This window comes from Erythrolamprus reginae, chromosome 3, assembly GCF_031021105.1.
Source record: "Erythrolamprus reginae isolate rEryReg1 chromosome 3, rEryReg1.hap1, whole genome shotgun sequence".
Taxonomy (NCBI): Eukaryota; Metazoa; Chordata; class Lepidosauria; order Squamata; family Dipsadidae; genus Erythrolamprus; species Erythrolamprus reginae.
Window position 1 is genome coordinate 239,178,550 of NC_091952.1, and position 15,617 is coordinate 239,194,166.

At 41.5% G+C, this 15,617-nt stretch overlaps 1 protein-coding gene across 2 annotated transcripts in view; it reads right to left on the reverse strand.

Annotated features, from left to right (window-relative positions):
- Nucleotides 1–15,617, reverse strand: part of SAMD12 (sterile alpha motif domain containing 12) — a 384,839-nt gene that overhangs the window by 273,115 nt on the left and 96,107 nt on the right. For both annotated transcript variants that reach the window (XM_070748248.1, XM_070748247.1), the window contains exon 3: nt 3,368–3,497. In XM_070748248.1, coding sequence (XP_070604349.1) covers nt 3,368–3,497 — 130 coding nt within the window. The remainder of the gene's footprint in view (nt 1–3,367; nt 3,498–15,617) is intronic.

The following is a 15,617-nucleotide window of genomic DNA, read 5'->3' on the forward strand; positions in this document are numbered from 1 at the left end:
TCAAAATCAAACAAGTCCAACGAAAAGTCTTTCAGGGAAAGACAGATAACACCCAGGAATCTTGCTCTTCTTTGGCAAACTGCCAAGAAACAGTTTGCAGGAAATTTTTGCCACGTTCAAACTGGAACAAAATGGATGTTTGAGTTGCAAAGACAAGATCTGGAAATGAACAGAGTTGCTTCCTGCAAGTCACCCTTCCATGTTCTTCACTTATATAACCTATGGGAGGGGCCAACTAGCCCCAAGCCTTATTCCTGAGTAGTCCTTCTCCTCTGAAACCATTCTTGACTTTTGGCAGGTCTGCACATGCGAACATTAAGAACAGGCTCTTCCTGTTCTTCTTCCTTGTTCATGTCAGCTTCTAAAAGTTCATGCAGATGCGCAGAAGCCAACATCAGCAAAAAATAGCAAAAAAAAAAAAAAATCCAAAAAAAGAAATGGCAGTAGCCACGGACCAGTACTGACAGAATTGGCTCCATGATGTCATCACTGATTAGAACCTCTGGTGACCATCACTAAAACAATGACTCCTGAATTTGGGATCTCAGCAACTACTTACCAGAAAGTTGGGACTAAAAGCTCATCAATCATGGTTGTCCCAAAAGTGGATTTCCTTGTTTTCTTTCTCCTTTGAAAACATTTTGCTTCTCATCCAAGAAACTTCTTCAGTTAGAGTTAGAACCAAAGAAGCTTCCTGGATGAGAAACAAAACATTTTCAAAGGAACAAAAAAAAAAGGAAATCCAATTGTCTTTTGGGAAAGCGCTTGACCTGAATGATTGAGAATCTCCATAGACAGACCTTGATGAGCTTGTAGTCCAAATCTCTGATAAGTAATTGCTGAGATTTCAAATTCAGAAGCCATTGTTTTAGTCATGGATACCATAACTGTTTGGAAGAGAATATGTTTCATATACAGTGGTACCTCTACCTACGAATGCCTCTACTTATGAACTTTTCTAGATATGAACCAGGTGTTCAATATTTTTTTTTTGCCTCTTCTTACGAACCACCTACAAACCTGAGGCTCCGAAACTGTAGCCGGAAAAGGCAGAGAGAAGCCTCCATGGGGCCTCTCTAAGAATCTCCTGGGAGGAAACAGGGCTGGAAAAGACGGGGATAAGCCTCCATGGAGCCCTCTAGGAATTTCCTGGGAGGAAATAGGGCCTCCACCCTCCCTGCGGTTTCCCCAATCGCATGCATCATTTGCTTTTACATTGATTCCTATGGGAAACATTGCTTCTTCTTACGAACGTTTCTACTTAAGAACCCGGTCATGGAATGAATTAAGTTCATAAGTAGAGGTACCACTGTATAAAGGTGCAGATTGGCATATCCCAGGTCCAGTGGTGAAATCTACTTATCTTCTCTACTGGTTCAGAAGTGCACACATGCACAGAGGGTTAAAAATAGAAAATTGTTATGTCTGGGCGGATGGGCGGAACCTCGTGCTGTCCTTGCTACCATTTCTCCAAACCACTGGTGGCCACTGCTATCATACAGCTGAACCAGGTCAAACCGGTAGCATTTCACCCCTGCCCAGGTCCCCTCCAGCTCTATGATACTAATTACTTTTATTTGCATTCTGACGTCATTAATACAAGCATTTCTCACGCCCCAAAAAGTCCATTAAAACTATTTTTTTAAAAAATCTCAGAATGACTCCCTCATTGCAAATTTTCTTCTCATCACTCCTTTAAATGATATCACATCACCCACACTGTTTATTTCTTCCTATCCACAAACTCTTCTAGGGAATCCCATCAATTTCATCAAACTGAACGCCCATGTAAAATGAGTAAAATAATAAATAGATCAATCACCCTTTACTTAGAATCTAATAACCTACTATCAAAAAAACAATTTGGATTCAGAAAGAAACTATCCTGCAACCTTCAACTACTTCACTGCAAAAACACTTGGACTACCCACCTTGATCAAGGAAAATCCATCGATGCAATCTACATCGACTTCTGCAAAGCCTTTGACTCAGTGGTTCACGACAAACTTCTCCTAAAACTCAAATCCTATGGCATCTCAGGACTCCTCCACAACTGGATTACTGCTTTCCTGTCAAACAGGCAACAAGTTGTCAAAATCGGAAGCGTCATCTCCTCCCCCGTCCCTGTCAAAAGTGGCGTTCCCCAAGGCAGCGTACTAGGTCCTACTCTTTTCATCCTATACATCAATGACCTCTGTGATAATATTGCAAGCAACTGTGTGCTTTTTGCTGACGATGTGAAACTTTTCAACACCACCGACAACACACCCACTCTCCAAAAAGACCTCAACTTTGTCTCAGATTGGTCTAACACCTGGCAACTTCAAATATCAACCAACAAATGCTCTACCCTCCACATAGGCAAAAAGAATCCAAACCACACTTATGAACTGAATAAACAAATTCTCACAGCAAACCCACACTCTGTAAAAGACCTTGGAATACTAATATCAAACGACCTAAGTGCTAAAGCCCACTGCAACAATATCGCCAAGAAGGCTTCCAGAGTTGTTAACCTGATCCTACGTAGCTTCTGCTCTGGCAATCTCTCACTACTTACTAGAGCCTACAAAACCTATGCCAGACCCATTCTTGAATACAGCTCATCTGTCTGGAACCCACACCACATCTCAGACATCAACACTCTCGAAAACGTCCAAAGGTACTTCACCAGAAGAGCCCTTCACTCCTCCACTCGCAACAGAATACCTTACAAAAATAGACTAACTATCCTGGATCTTGAAAGCTTAGAACTGCGACGCCTAAAACACGATCTAAGTATTGCCCACAAGATCATATGCTGCAACGTCCTTCCGGTCAATGACGACTTCAGCTTCAACAGCAACAACACAACAGCACGCAACAGATTCAAACTTAACATCAACCGCTCCAAACTTGACTGTAAAAAATATGACTTTAACAATCGAGTTGTCGAAGCGTGGAACTCATTGCCAGGCTCAGTGGTGTCAGCTCCCAGCCCCAAACATTTCTCCCTAAGACTCTCCACGATTGACCTCTCCAAGTTCCTAAGAGGCCAGTAAGGGGCGTACATAAGTGCACTGATGTGCCTATCATCCCCTGTCCAATCTTCTTTCGTTATCTCATATCTCATACATTTTCTCTCCTTTCCTCCAACCTCTCTTCTGTCTTACTTTCTATCATTATATATATTACTTAATGTATATTCTCCTTCATATGTATTGTATATTGGACAAAGAATAAACAAATAAATAAATAAATAAACAAATAAACAAACAAATAAATAAATAAATAAATAAATAAATAAAAATTATGGCATTAGAAGAAAATTTTAAAAACGTGCACCTCTATTCCAAAATGAAATAAATTTGATATTTTCATACTTTACCAGTTATGTCATGCTGTTTGAACGACTCACTGTAGATTTGATACTGGCTGGGGCAATGTTTCTTCAACCATTTGCATACATCTTGCTGCGTCCACAGGGCCACCGGCTTTGTCAGCTTCACAATATGAAACTGGGAATATAAAATAAGTTAAACAAAAGTTAAGCCAATAATTTTGCTTGCACTTCACATATCCACCTGGATTTTGTACTCGGTCATCAGGCAAGATGGCCAAGCCCTGCAGAGCTAAATTTTCTACTTTGCATGAAAAGGTCAAGGATGAAAGGATTATGATCAATCAGACATTTCTTCATGTGGCTAGCAATTAATAAACTATGGATATCAAAGAGATTTCAGACTTGGAAGGTAGGTAAAGAAATCTCAGATTCAGTTCAAGTAATAATTTGGGTGATCAGCAAGCTTCTTAGACTCATCTCTATGGATTCTCTTTATGGGTTATTCTTTGTCAAGTGGACCAGGTGTCCACTTGACTGATTTCTGCAGCCTTATTTGAAAAGAAACCATCACAAAAGCAAGATACATGATAGAAAAAAATTTGCTCTTTCTAATGAAATAAAAACGAAGATGATTGAAGGTGAGAGAACAGAGAGTTTCATCACTTTCAATCATCTTCATTAGAAAGAGCATTTTTTCTATTACTCTGTTTTCTCACCTTCAATCACCTTCATTTTTATTTTATTAGAAAAAGCACATTTATTTCTATTATATGTGTTGCTTTTGTGATGGTTTCCTTTCAAATAAGACTTCAATTTCACCTGGTCCACTTGACAAAGAATTATCCTTATGCTAAAAAAGAAATATGGGATGCTGAAATATCAACCTTTGGAATGTTGATCTCAGTGATGTTAATAGTTGTCTATGTAGGAGATGAACAGGCTGAGCCCAAGGGAGGGATCAAGCATCAGTATGTTACAGTATTCATGACTGGGAGAGCCATGTTAGCAAGGTTAGCCAATGAATAGGCATAGCAACTAAGTCAGCCAATGGGAGATAACCACTTCTGAGTCTGTGCAGAGAATCAAAACAGGAACTTAATCTTAAGGTTGGGTGTGGCTCAGTCCACTCTGCACTCTCCTCTCTGTACTGCTTTGCTTGTGTTTACTTGAAGAAATAAACTGCTAATGATATTGTAAATTCATCGGTTATTATGTCTATAAATAAGTTATTGGATCCAGCTATGTGTATACTTCTAGTTTTGAATTTTGCAACAAACAGGGTGTTGTTTTTACCTGATACGCCCTTTCTTGTAGGGTGGAGCTAGTCTCCAAGGATGGGAAACACCACCTTTAGCTAATCAGGACTGAGTCTGAAAGGGGTATAAATAGCACCCCAGTGCCTCAGTTTCCCCTCTTTAAGACGAGGGATGCAAGTCAGACTCTGCATGCGACTCCTTGACAAGAAAAATCTTTATTAATTCATAATATCTCTGGGACCGCCTTCTGCCGCATAAATCCCAGCGACCGGTTAGGTCCCACAGGGTTGGCCTTCTCCGGGTCCCGTCGACTAAACAATGTCATTTGGCGGGACCCAGGAGAAGAGCCTTCTCTGTGGCGGCCCCGACCCTCTGGAACCAGCTCCCCCCAGATATCAGAGTTGCCCCCACCCTCCTTGCCTTTCGCAAGCTCCTTAAAACCCACCTCTGTCGTCAGGCATGGGGGAATTGAAAAAATTTTCTCCCTTCCCCCTAGGCTTATAGAATTTATACATGGTATGTTTGTTGGTATGATTGGTCTCTTAAATTGGGGTTTTTTAGATTACTTTTTAATATTAGATTTGTTACATTGTTTTTTATTGTTGTTAGCCACCCCGAGTCTTCGGAGAGGGGCGGCATACAAATCTAAATAAACTAAACTAAACTAAAACTAAACTAAACATACTTAGAGATGTGCATTTCTTAGACATTATGTGCCAGCCATGTTCTCTGAAGGGAGGGACTTGGAGGCTAGTTCCACCTATGAGAAAGAGCATATCAGGTAAGTACAATGTCCCTTCTCCCTAATAGATGGAGCTAGCCTCCAAGGATGGGACATACCAAAGTATTCAGTCCCTTGGGTGGGCTACCTAACCCACTAGTTGGCACTCCCACTGTCCGGCAACAATCTTTGTCCAAAGGCCGCTTCCTCAGAGGTGAAAATGTCCAGTTTGTAGTGACGGATGAACCGTGTTGGGGCTGCTTGACAGACTTTGATGGATGCCCGGGTATTCCAAGCTACTGTGGTAGCAGCACTAGGTGTCGAATGGGCAATTATACTGCTAGATCATGGTAATGACATTTGGTTGTAAGTCCTTGAAATAACCATGCGGATCAAACGACCCACTGTGGAGGATACCTTTTGGCCCATGGAAGCAGGCTGGAAGGACACAAACAGCACCTCAGATATACCGAAAATCACCGTGCATTGCAGATAAATATTCATGGCACACCTCACGTCTAGGAGGTGCCACTGTCTTTCCATGTCATTAGAGGGGCAAAGATAAAAACTGGATAAGATTATCTCTTGTGCCCTATGGAAAAGAGAGTTGACCTTTGGGATTTAGGTAGGATTCAATCTCAGAACCACCTTATCATGGTGGAAGGTACAGAGGTTGGGTATGAGAGCAGCCAATTCGGAAATTTTACGCGCAGATGTGAGAAACAGATTGCAAGAGTTCAAAGGATCTTTTGTGAGTGCATTGAGCACTTTGGGTAATTCCCAAGTTGGGTAGCTATGTACAACGGGAAAACATAAGTTGACTGCCCCTAGAAGGTCAGCCGAGAAGGACTCCAAGGATTCACAGGACAGTACTGTTAATAGGGCCACCACCTGGTGGCAGAATGTGTTGGGGGAGTAGCCCTTGGCCAGACCCTGTTTTAGAAACTTGAGGCCGCTAATGCTGGACAGGTCTAGAGGGAAGCACCCATCTGGAGATACCAGTTACGGAAAAGCCTCCAGGTGGCAGAATATATGCATGGTTATGACCTATAAAGCCCTTCATGGCACCGGACCAGATTACCTCAGGGACCGCCTTCTGCTGCACGAATCCCAGCGACCGGTTAGGTCCCACAGAGAGGGTCTTCTCCGGGTCCCATCAACTAAACAAGGCCACTTGGCAGGACCCAGGGGAAGAGCCTTCTCTGTGGTGGCCCCGGCCCTCTGGAACCAACTCCCCCCAGAGATTAGAATTGCCCCCACTCTCCTTGCCTTTCGTAAGCTGCTTAAAACCCACCTCTGCCACCAGGCATGGGGGAATTGAGATACACTTTCCCCCTAGGCCTTTACAATTTTATGCATGGTATGTCTGTATGTATGATTGGTTTTTATATAATGGGTTTTTAATTGTTTTTAGTATTGGATTATTGTCATATACTGTTTTATTACTGTTGTTGGCCGCCCCGAGTCTGCGGAGTGGGGTGGCATACAAATCCAATAAATTAAGTAAGTAAGTAAGTAAGTAAGTAAGTAAGTAAGTAAGTAAGTAAGTAAATAAATAAATAAATTCCGTGGACAGCTTTCTGGAAGCCAACATGACTTGTATAATACTCTCCAGAACCTGACCATGTCTTAGAGTGACCCACTCCAGGTGGTCAGTTACAACCAGCATGGATATGGATGCTGGACTGACCCCTGGGCAAGCAACCACTCTGTCAGAGGGATTCTCCAATCTGCTTCATGGCACTTGGCAGAATTTGGGGCTGGTTGTCTTTGATAAAAGGAGGCAGATTGACCTGGGACTTTTGCCTTTCCCCGAGTGGCAAGTAATGGACTATTATATACCGCTTCGCAATGCTTTACTATGGAGAATGGCTCTCTCTAAGTGGTTTACAGAGTCAGCATATTGCCCCTAACAATCTGCGTCCTCATTTTACACTCTTTGGAAACATAGAAAGATAGAAGACTGACGGCAGAAAAAGGCCTCATGGTCCATCTAGTCTGCCCTTATACTATTTCCTGTATTTTATCTTACAATGGATATATGTTTATCCCAAGCATGTTTAAATTCAGTTCTTGTGGATTTACCAACCATGTCTGCTGGAAGTTTGTTCCAAGCATCTACTACTCTTTCCGTAAAATAATATTTTCTCATGTTGCTTTTGATCTTTCCCTCAACTAACTTCAGATTGTGTCCCCTTGTTCTTGTGTTCACTTTCCTATTAAAAACACTTCCCTTCTGGACCTTATTCAACCCTTTAACATATTTAAATGTTTCGATCATGTCCCCCCTTTTCCTTCTGTCCTATACTATAGACTATACAGATTAAGTCTTTCCTGATACGTTTTATGCTTTATGGAAGGATGGAAGGATGAGTCAACCTTGAGCCTGTGTGAGATTTGAACTGCGAAATTGCAGGCAGTCGGAGGCAGCGGAAACAGCTTGCAGTACTGCACTCTAACCACTGCACCAACACGCCATTCATACTAGCCTTGCTTTTGTGAAATATTGCTGTTGGGACTGTTGTATCACCAAAGCAATGTTCGCTGACTAGTTAGATGAGTTTTAATTCATTGGGAAACTAATTAACGATGTAGGAAACCACCGATGAAAGGGAAATAAATGGTCTTTCCTCTATGCCTCCCTTTGAAAAGTTAATAGAAACATAGAAACATAGAAGTCTGACGGCAGAAAAAGACCTCATGGTCCATCTAGTCTGCCCTTATACTATTTTCTGTATTTTATCTTAGGATGGATATATGTTTATCCCAGGCATGTTTAAATTCAGTTACTGTGGATTTATCTACCACGTCTGCTGGAAGTTTGTTCCAAGGATCTACTACTCTTTCAGTAAAATAATATTTTCTCATGTTGCTTCTGATCTTTTCCCCAACTAACTTCAGATTGTGTCCCCTTGTTCTTGTGTTCACTTTTCTATTAAAAACACTTCCGTCCTGGACCTTATTTAACCCTTTAACACATTTAAATGTTTCGATCATGTCCCCCCTTTTCCTTCTGTCCTCCATACTATACAGATTGAGTTCATTAAGTCTTTCCTGATACGTTTTATACTTAAGACCTTCCACCATTCTTGTAGCCCGTCTTTGGACCTGTTCAATTTTGTCAATCTCTTTTTGTAGGTGAGGTCTGCAGAACTGAACACAGTATTCCAAATGTGGTCTCACCAGCGCTCTATATAGCGGGATCATAATCTCCCTCTTCCTGCTTGTTATACCTCTAGCTATGCAGCCAAGCATCCTACTTGCTTTCCCTACCGCCTGACTGCACAGGGAAGTTGTGTAGTATTGAGAAAAATGAGGGAGATATGACCGCTTTTCAGACATACTTGGTATCAGAAATCTGGTTTACTATGAAGTAGAGCCTCAGCAGTTGGCATGAGTAAGGCACTGGTAGAGTAGACCAAGGATATCCAACCTTAGCAACTTTAAGGCCTGTGGGCTTCAACTCCCAAAAGCCATGGACACCCTTGTAGTAGACAATACAGGGCTATTTAGACAAATATTCTGAATCCATCACAAAGCAATTTCCTTTTATCCTGACTCAGCAAGAACGTAAGTATAAGACAAATGGATGAAGAAGTTTTGCCTGGAAAGCACCAAGTAAATTCACCAGGGCACAATAATAAAATAAAGAGTAGGGAGTGAGACAGAAAAAGCAATGAAACCCAAACTATGGAAAGTTGCAGAACCATAAGATTTAAGAAGGAAAGGTTAAAAGTTGAGGGAGATGGAGGGGAGGAAAGTGATTAGGGAGAAATAAGATTTAAAAGAGTTTTTAAAAATCTCTCTTTTTGGCAATGCTTCATTGACCAACCGCATCCCAGATCATTTTAGTAATCTCCTAGCCAATCTTGCTTGATCTTGAAAAGATGAACAGAATCAGATCTGGTTAATACTAAGGTGGGAGACCATCCAAAAATATTGGGGCTGTAGGTTAGTCTAGGAAGTCAAGAAACATTCCTAAAGAGAGCAATAATAACCCATTTTTGTAAGGCTGCCATTAAATTATTTGAGAAACATCACTTTTGGAAAATCAGGGCTAAAGGATTTAAAGTTGAATGCCAGAGATTTATAGCCAAGTGATGGTCCTGGCATTTTAGCCATAGCCAAGAACACTGTATAAGAGCCTGGATTTAAACCTGACTCAAGAGTGTTTTTACCCAATCTCAGATCACAAAAGATTATAAAAATGAGTGCCAGTATGTAAATTTGTGCATAGAAATGGACCAGCAGCCAGCACAATTGTTTAAGAATACTAAAAAGCCTCCAATGAGCGCTTAGGGGAAATAGAGAACCCTGCCAAAGGACTAAATATGCATTCATGTTTACAAGTCTCTTTGGGCTGGATTACAGTATTTTGTAGATTAAAGCCACGGAGCAATTAAGTTTCTCTACAAACATAATTATTAAGAGTCCATACACCACTTCCTGTTTCTTCTACTTTCCTACATAGAGCAGTTATAAGAACAAACTTCTTTCTTTTAAAGGGAAGCCAAGATTCATAATGATGCGCTGTTCTTCTCAGACCATTTAAGAAATCATCTCTTTGCAAAACAGAGCCACACCTCCCTACGAAGCTGTGGCCAGATGATATGAATTATTACTGCATTAAACAGCAGGAAGGGGGTGGTAACTGAATATGTAACTGAAGTTGCCAACACATGCAGATTTAATAGTGGAGGAACTCATCTAAACAGCCTGCTTTCCACAGCATGAAAACACCCTGCTTACATTTGTAAAGAACATGTCCTTATAACAATGTCTCCATCTCTTAACAATGTCTCCATCTCTTAACCAGGGGTGGGTTCCTCCCAGTTCGGACCAGATCACCCGAACTGGTAGCGACCCGCTGGTGACATCATGGTTGATGCCAGTTTACGGACACCATCATCTTTTTTAAAAAAATAGCGCATTTTTCCCTGTTCTGATGGCTTCTCCTCTTCCACTGCTTGAAAAGGGCCCTCCCGCCTGCCCCTGGATTAATACTGACCTTTATTTCTTCTCCCAAAGCACAGCTGATCAGCTCTTCAGTTGTGTATCGGGCTGAATCCTGCTACTGAGCATGAGCGGAAGCAAAATTGCACGAGGGGATGCGCGCATGCCTGCACCTTCCACTCATGTGCATAAAAAGTCACGATTAAAACCAGCGGTGAAGGTAAGTGGAACCCACCCCTGCATAATGGGTGAAATGCTATCAGTTCGGCTCAATTCAGGCATACCAGTAGCTGCGTCTGCCAGTGGTTTGAAGAACCAGTAGCAGCAGCAACACAAAGATCTGCTCAACCGCCCAGATGTCATCATTTTCTTTTCTTAATCCACTGCGCATGCACAAAGCTTTCAGCACATGCACAGAGGGTGAAAAAGCATGCATGATGGTGATGTGCCTGCACGCAAGCAAAGCGTGCACTTCTGAACCGGTAGGAAAGATAAGTAGATTTCACCACTGTCTCATAAGCAACTCATTATTTAGGCAGTATAAAGTGTTCTGGCCAAAAGATTGTATTTTCCCAGTTAATACAACAGGACACTTGACATGTGGTCCTTCTAAGCTACATGCAAGGGTTGTATTGGGTGGTTAGACATCTGCAGGACTGCAACAGGCTCACAGTAGGATTGTCTACTCCCATCTACCTCCAAAATAATAAATTTTGCTACAGCTGCCATACAATCTTCTACTGTTGTCCTACAGCAACAGTGGCGAACCTTTTTTTCCTCAAGTGCCGAAAGTATGCGCACATGCGCTATCGCATACACATGAGTGCCCATACCCTTAAGTCAATGTCTAGGGAGGGTGAAAATGGCTTTGCCCACTCCCCACAGAAGCCCTCTGGAGGCTGGAAATGGCCCATTTCCTGATTTCTGGTGGGTCCAGTAGGCCCATTTTTTGTCCTCCCCAGGCTCCAGAGGCTTCCCTATAACCTGGGGAGAGAAAAAATGCCCTCCCTCGCCTCTCCTGAGGCCCTCCAGAAGCTGAAAATGCCCTCCCAGACCCTGCACATGAGTTGAAAATCAGCTGGCTGGCACACACATGCACTCTGTAGCTAAACTAGGGCAATGGCTCATGTGCCGACAGATATGGCTCTGCGTGCCACCTATGGCACATGTGCCATAGGTTCGCCATCACTGTCCCACAGCCTTCTTTTCCAGCAAAGAAATGTGTTTGTATGTCTCGGTGCGGCTAGGCTACAAGACTTTTGACATACGCTGAGCAGAGTGTGGATGTGTGATACAGCCAGTAACGACACACACTTAGTATGCCAAACAAGTATTATTTACATATATACATACTTACAAGCACAAAGCAAAAATAATCAACAAATTGCACATAGCTGCACGAAGCAAAATATACTCCTCCTCAAGGTAAAGGCAAAAAGGTGAATGAGCTATCTAGCGTCATCAACAGGAGAGAGTGCTGGCGCCCTCTTATGGCGAACCAGCCAAAGTCCTTAAAGAGATATTGCAACTGTAAAAATACAAACTACAATTGGTAGTTTAACATACATGGCAACCACAAATACCATTATGTACCATGTACTAACAAAACGTTTTGTAGCCACTGTAGGCAATGTTACAATGACAGGTCCCCAGCTCTTCTAGCCTACAAAAAAAACAGTCTTAGAACCTGGAGATTCCAAAGACTTGAGTATGGAAGCGGAAGAGAAGATTTGCAGTCTGCTCCCTCGCAGTGACCCAAAAGTGCCCCCATTGAATCCACTGGATTCCCTGACCCAAGTCTGAAATCTCAGTGGAAAAAAAACAAGCCAAGACAAACCTGTCATCCTGTTCTTGCTTTGTAAGGAAACCAAGATGTTTTCAACATCTGCGGGAAAGTCCAATTTAAATGCAATCCTGGTCTCAAGGGCTACGGTGAATTTTGCTTCAACTTGTCTCCTAAATTAGAACCAGTTTTATGTAGTGTTTAAGGCACTGAGTTAGAAACTGGCAGGCTGTGAAATCTAGTCCTGCCATAAGAATAAAGCCAGTTGGGTTTCTCTCTCAAGCTCTAGGAAGGAGGCAATTGTAAATAACTTATAAAATATTGAGTAGTTCAGGGACTAGTTCAGCCATGAGTCAACCCTGAAGTAAAGGCATATTTGCAAGCACATTCACACATGCACACTTTCCTAAACTGACTTGTGCGACTTGTACTGTAATCTCCCAGGGTTTGAAATGGACACCTAACATTAAAAATATCATTAAAAAGACACAACAAAAAATGTTCTTCCTGGGTCAACTCAGAACTGCAGGAAAACAATTCCAACCAGCTTGCTTTCCATTGGATACCTGTATACTGCACATGTGAAAAAGGGGGCTGAGAAAATATCTACAGACCCCTCGTATCCTGGACATGAATCTTTCAACTCCTTCCCTGGGGTTGGATACCACAACAACTAGACACAAGGGCAGTTTTTCCCCATGCCATCACTCTGCTGAACACCTAAATACCATAGTACTGTCTTATTGGCTAAGGATATTTACCCATTTAGTATGGTTGTATAACTATTATCCTTGTCATCTGTTCTACTGTCTTCGCCATATTATTATTATTATAGTACTTCAATGTTTGTATATACAGTGAGAGCTTATGCACTGGAAAGAAATTATTTGTGTGTTCAATCTCACTTGGCCAATAAAGTTGTGTTGTTCTGTTCTGTTCTGTTCTTGATTTTTTCTCTTCTCTTCTACTCTATTCTATTATACTCCACTCTATTCTATTCTTTCATCCCATCCCATCCCCCCTCTCATTCCATCCCATCCTAATTGTTGTATTGCCCCTACATCAACAATCCCACCAAAGTGTATTAATGGAAATATAATTTTCAACTTCTTTTTCTCCTACACAGAATAAGGAGACACTCACGAAGTGAGGATTAAATACTTCCAAACTCCATGCAAGAGAAACAAATTAATCACCCTATTTGTTCCTCTCTTTGTGCATACAACTTTTAAATGTTATTACTTTTATTGTTTCAATTTATTGTATAAGTGACTCATTAGTGTTCCATCATCATCGTTAATGCTGTAATTTTAAGCAGCTACTCTGTAACTATCTCCTAATCTATTATGAGACTTTAAATTATAAGGCATTCTTGGATCAGACACTTTAATCAAATTAATCATTCTGGACCACAATATTGCTTGAAATCCTTTTCTGGAGGTCACATTATGCTGGACAGATAATATATTCTGATGATATTTACCAAACAACCCATGTTAATTTCTTGCTTTCCTAATGTGCTCATTTCAAGTTCTAGCTGTGAACTATATGCTGCCTCAAATTATGATCCTCATATTAAAACCCAGTGTTTTCCATCTTCTGTTAATTTTATTCAGCTTGTAAATTCTGCACATTGCTTAAACAACAGACAATATCACGATGAGCAAGCATTTCTTTAGCTGTATGCAGTCAAGGTTATTTTTAATCAGGCTATGAAGTTTACTTGCAGTATTGATTATCTGAATTTCATACATCAGGTTCACGCGGAGATTTAATTTGATTGATTTCTTGCTTAGAGGTGCTGGAGAACATTAAGCCTTCTTGGGCTTCAACTCTTTACAGCCATTTATTTTTTATCGCTTCCAGTCGATAGTCTGCTTTGCTGCTAAGTAGCTGTTCCACAGCTGTCAAATGCACCCTTGGTAACCTCCCCCTTAAATTGCATTGCATTATAGAAGAAAATATAGAGCAGTGTTTCTCAACCTGGAAGATGGACGGACTTGATGCTGCAGTGGGTTGCTCCCGGGTTGGCGAACTGGTAGCGACGGTGGCAGGAAGCTCCGCCCACCCACCCAGGATGCTTCTGTGATTGTGCAGAAGCATTGCATGTGCAGTGAGCAAACTGGTAGCAATGGGACTCAAGTCAAGTGTCCTTGAAAGTTCCGCTGTCTCATCAACATAGAGTTGATGAGGAAGATGTTCTACATAGCTACTTCCACTACTTAAGTGGCTGTCACAGAGAAGAGAAGGTTGACTTATTCTCTAAAGCAGTGTTTCCCAACCTTGGCAACTTGAAGATATTTGGACTTCAACTCCCAGAATTCCCCAGCCAGCAAATGCTGGCTGGGGAATTCTGGGAGTTGAAGTCCAGATATCTTCAAGTTGCCAAGGTTGGGAAACACTGCTCTAAAGCACCTGTGGGCAGACTAGAAGTAATGGATAGAAGCTTCTTAAAGAGAGATTCAACTTGGAACTAAGGAGAATTTTCCTGACATTGAGAACAATTCCTTCTGCCATATGAATCCCAGCAACCAGTTATGTCCCACAGAGTTGGCCTTCCCCAGGTCCTGTCAACCAGACAATGTCACTTGGTGGGGCCAAGGGGAAGAGCCTTCTCTGTGAGGGCCCCGGCCTTCTGGAATCCTCTCCCCCCAGAGATTTGCGCTGCCCCCACTCTCCTCACCTTCTGCAAGAGTCTTAAGACTCACTTATGTCACCAGATTTGGGGCCATTAGATCTAGACCCCCTGACCAATAATTGTGATGTATGGCTGTGATTTGAATTTGTTGATTAATTTTTAATATATTGGTTTTTTTTAGCTCACATAGTTTTTAATTAATTGGATTTGTCTCTGTATTCACTCTTTTATATTGTATGATGTGAGCTGCCTCAAGTCCTCAGAGAGGGGTGGCATACAAATCTAATAAATAATAATAATAAAATAATAATAATAATAATAATAAAACTACCATTTACCAGTGGCAAAGAACTGGTGGGATCATAAGCCCGAAAAAGTGGTCAAAAATGAGCAAGCAAAACTACTGTGGGACCTCCGACTTTAGACTGAATTCTGAAGCATAACACACCAGACATCCTGATTGTGGAGAAAAAGAAAGTATGGATCATCGACATCGCAATCCCAGGGGACAGCAGAATTGAGGAGAAGCAGCTAGAGAAATTAGTGAAATACGAAGATCTAAAAATCGAGCTGCAACGACTGTGGCATAAGCCCGTGAAAGTGGTCCCAGTGGTACTTGGCACGCGGGGCGCAGTACCAAAGGATCTCAGCGGACATTTGAAAACCATTGGAATTGACAAATCTCCATCTGTCAATTGCAAAAGGCCGCTTTACTGGGATCGGCAAACATAATTCGCCGCTACATCACGCAGTCTTAGGTGCTTGGGAAGCCCCTGACTGGTGATGAAATACGAAATCCAGCATAGTGATCTCGTTTGCTGTGTTGTACTGAAATATTATTATTATTATTATTATTATTATTATTATTATTATTATTAATAATAATAATAATAATAATAATAATAATAATAATAATATAATTAAATGGGCTAGCTTGTCTCCTG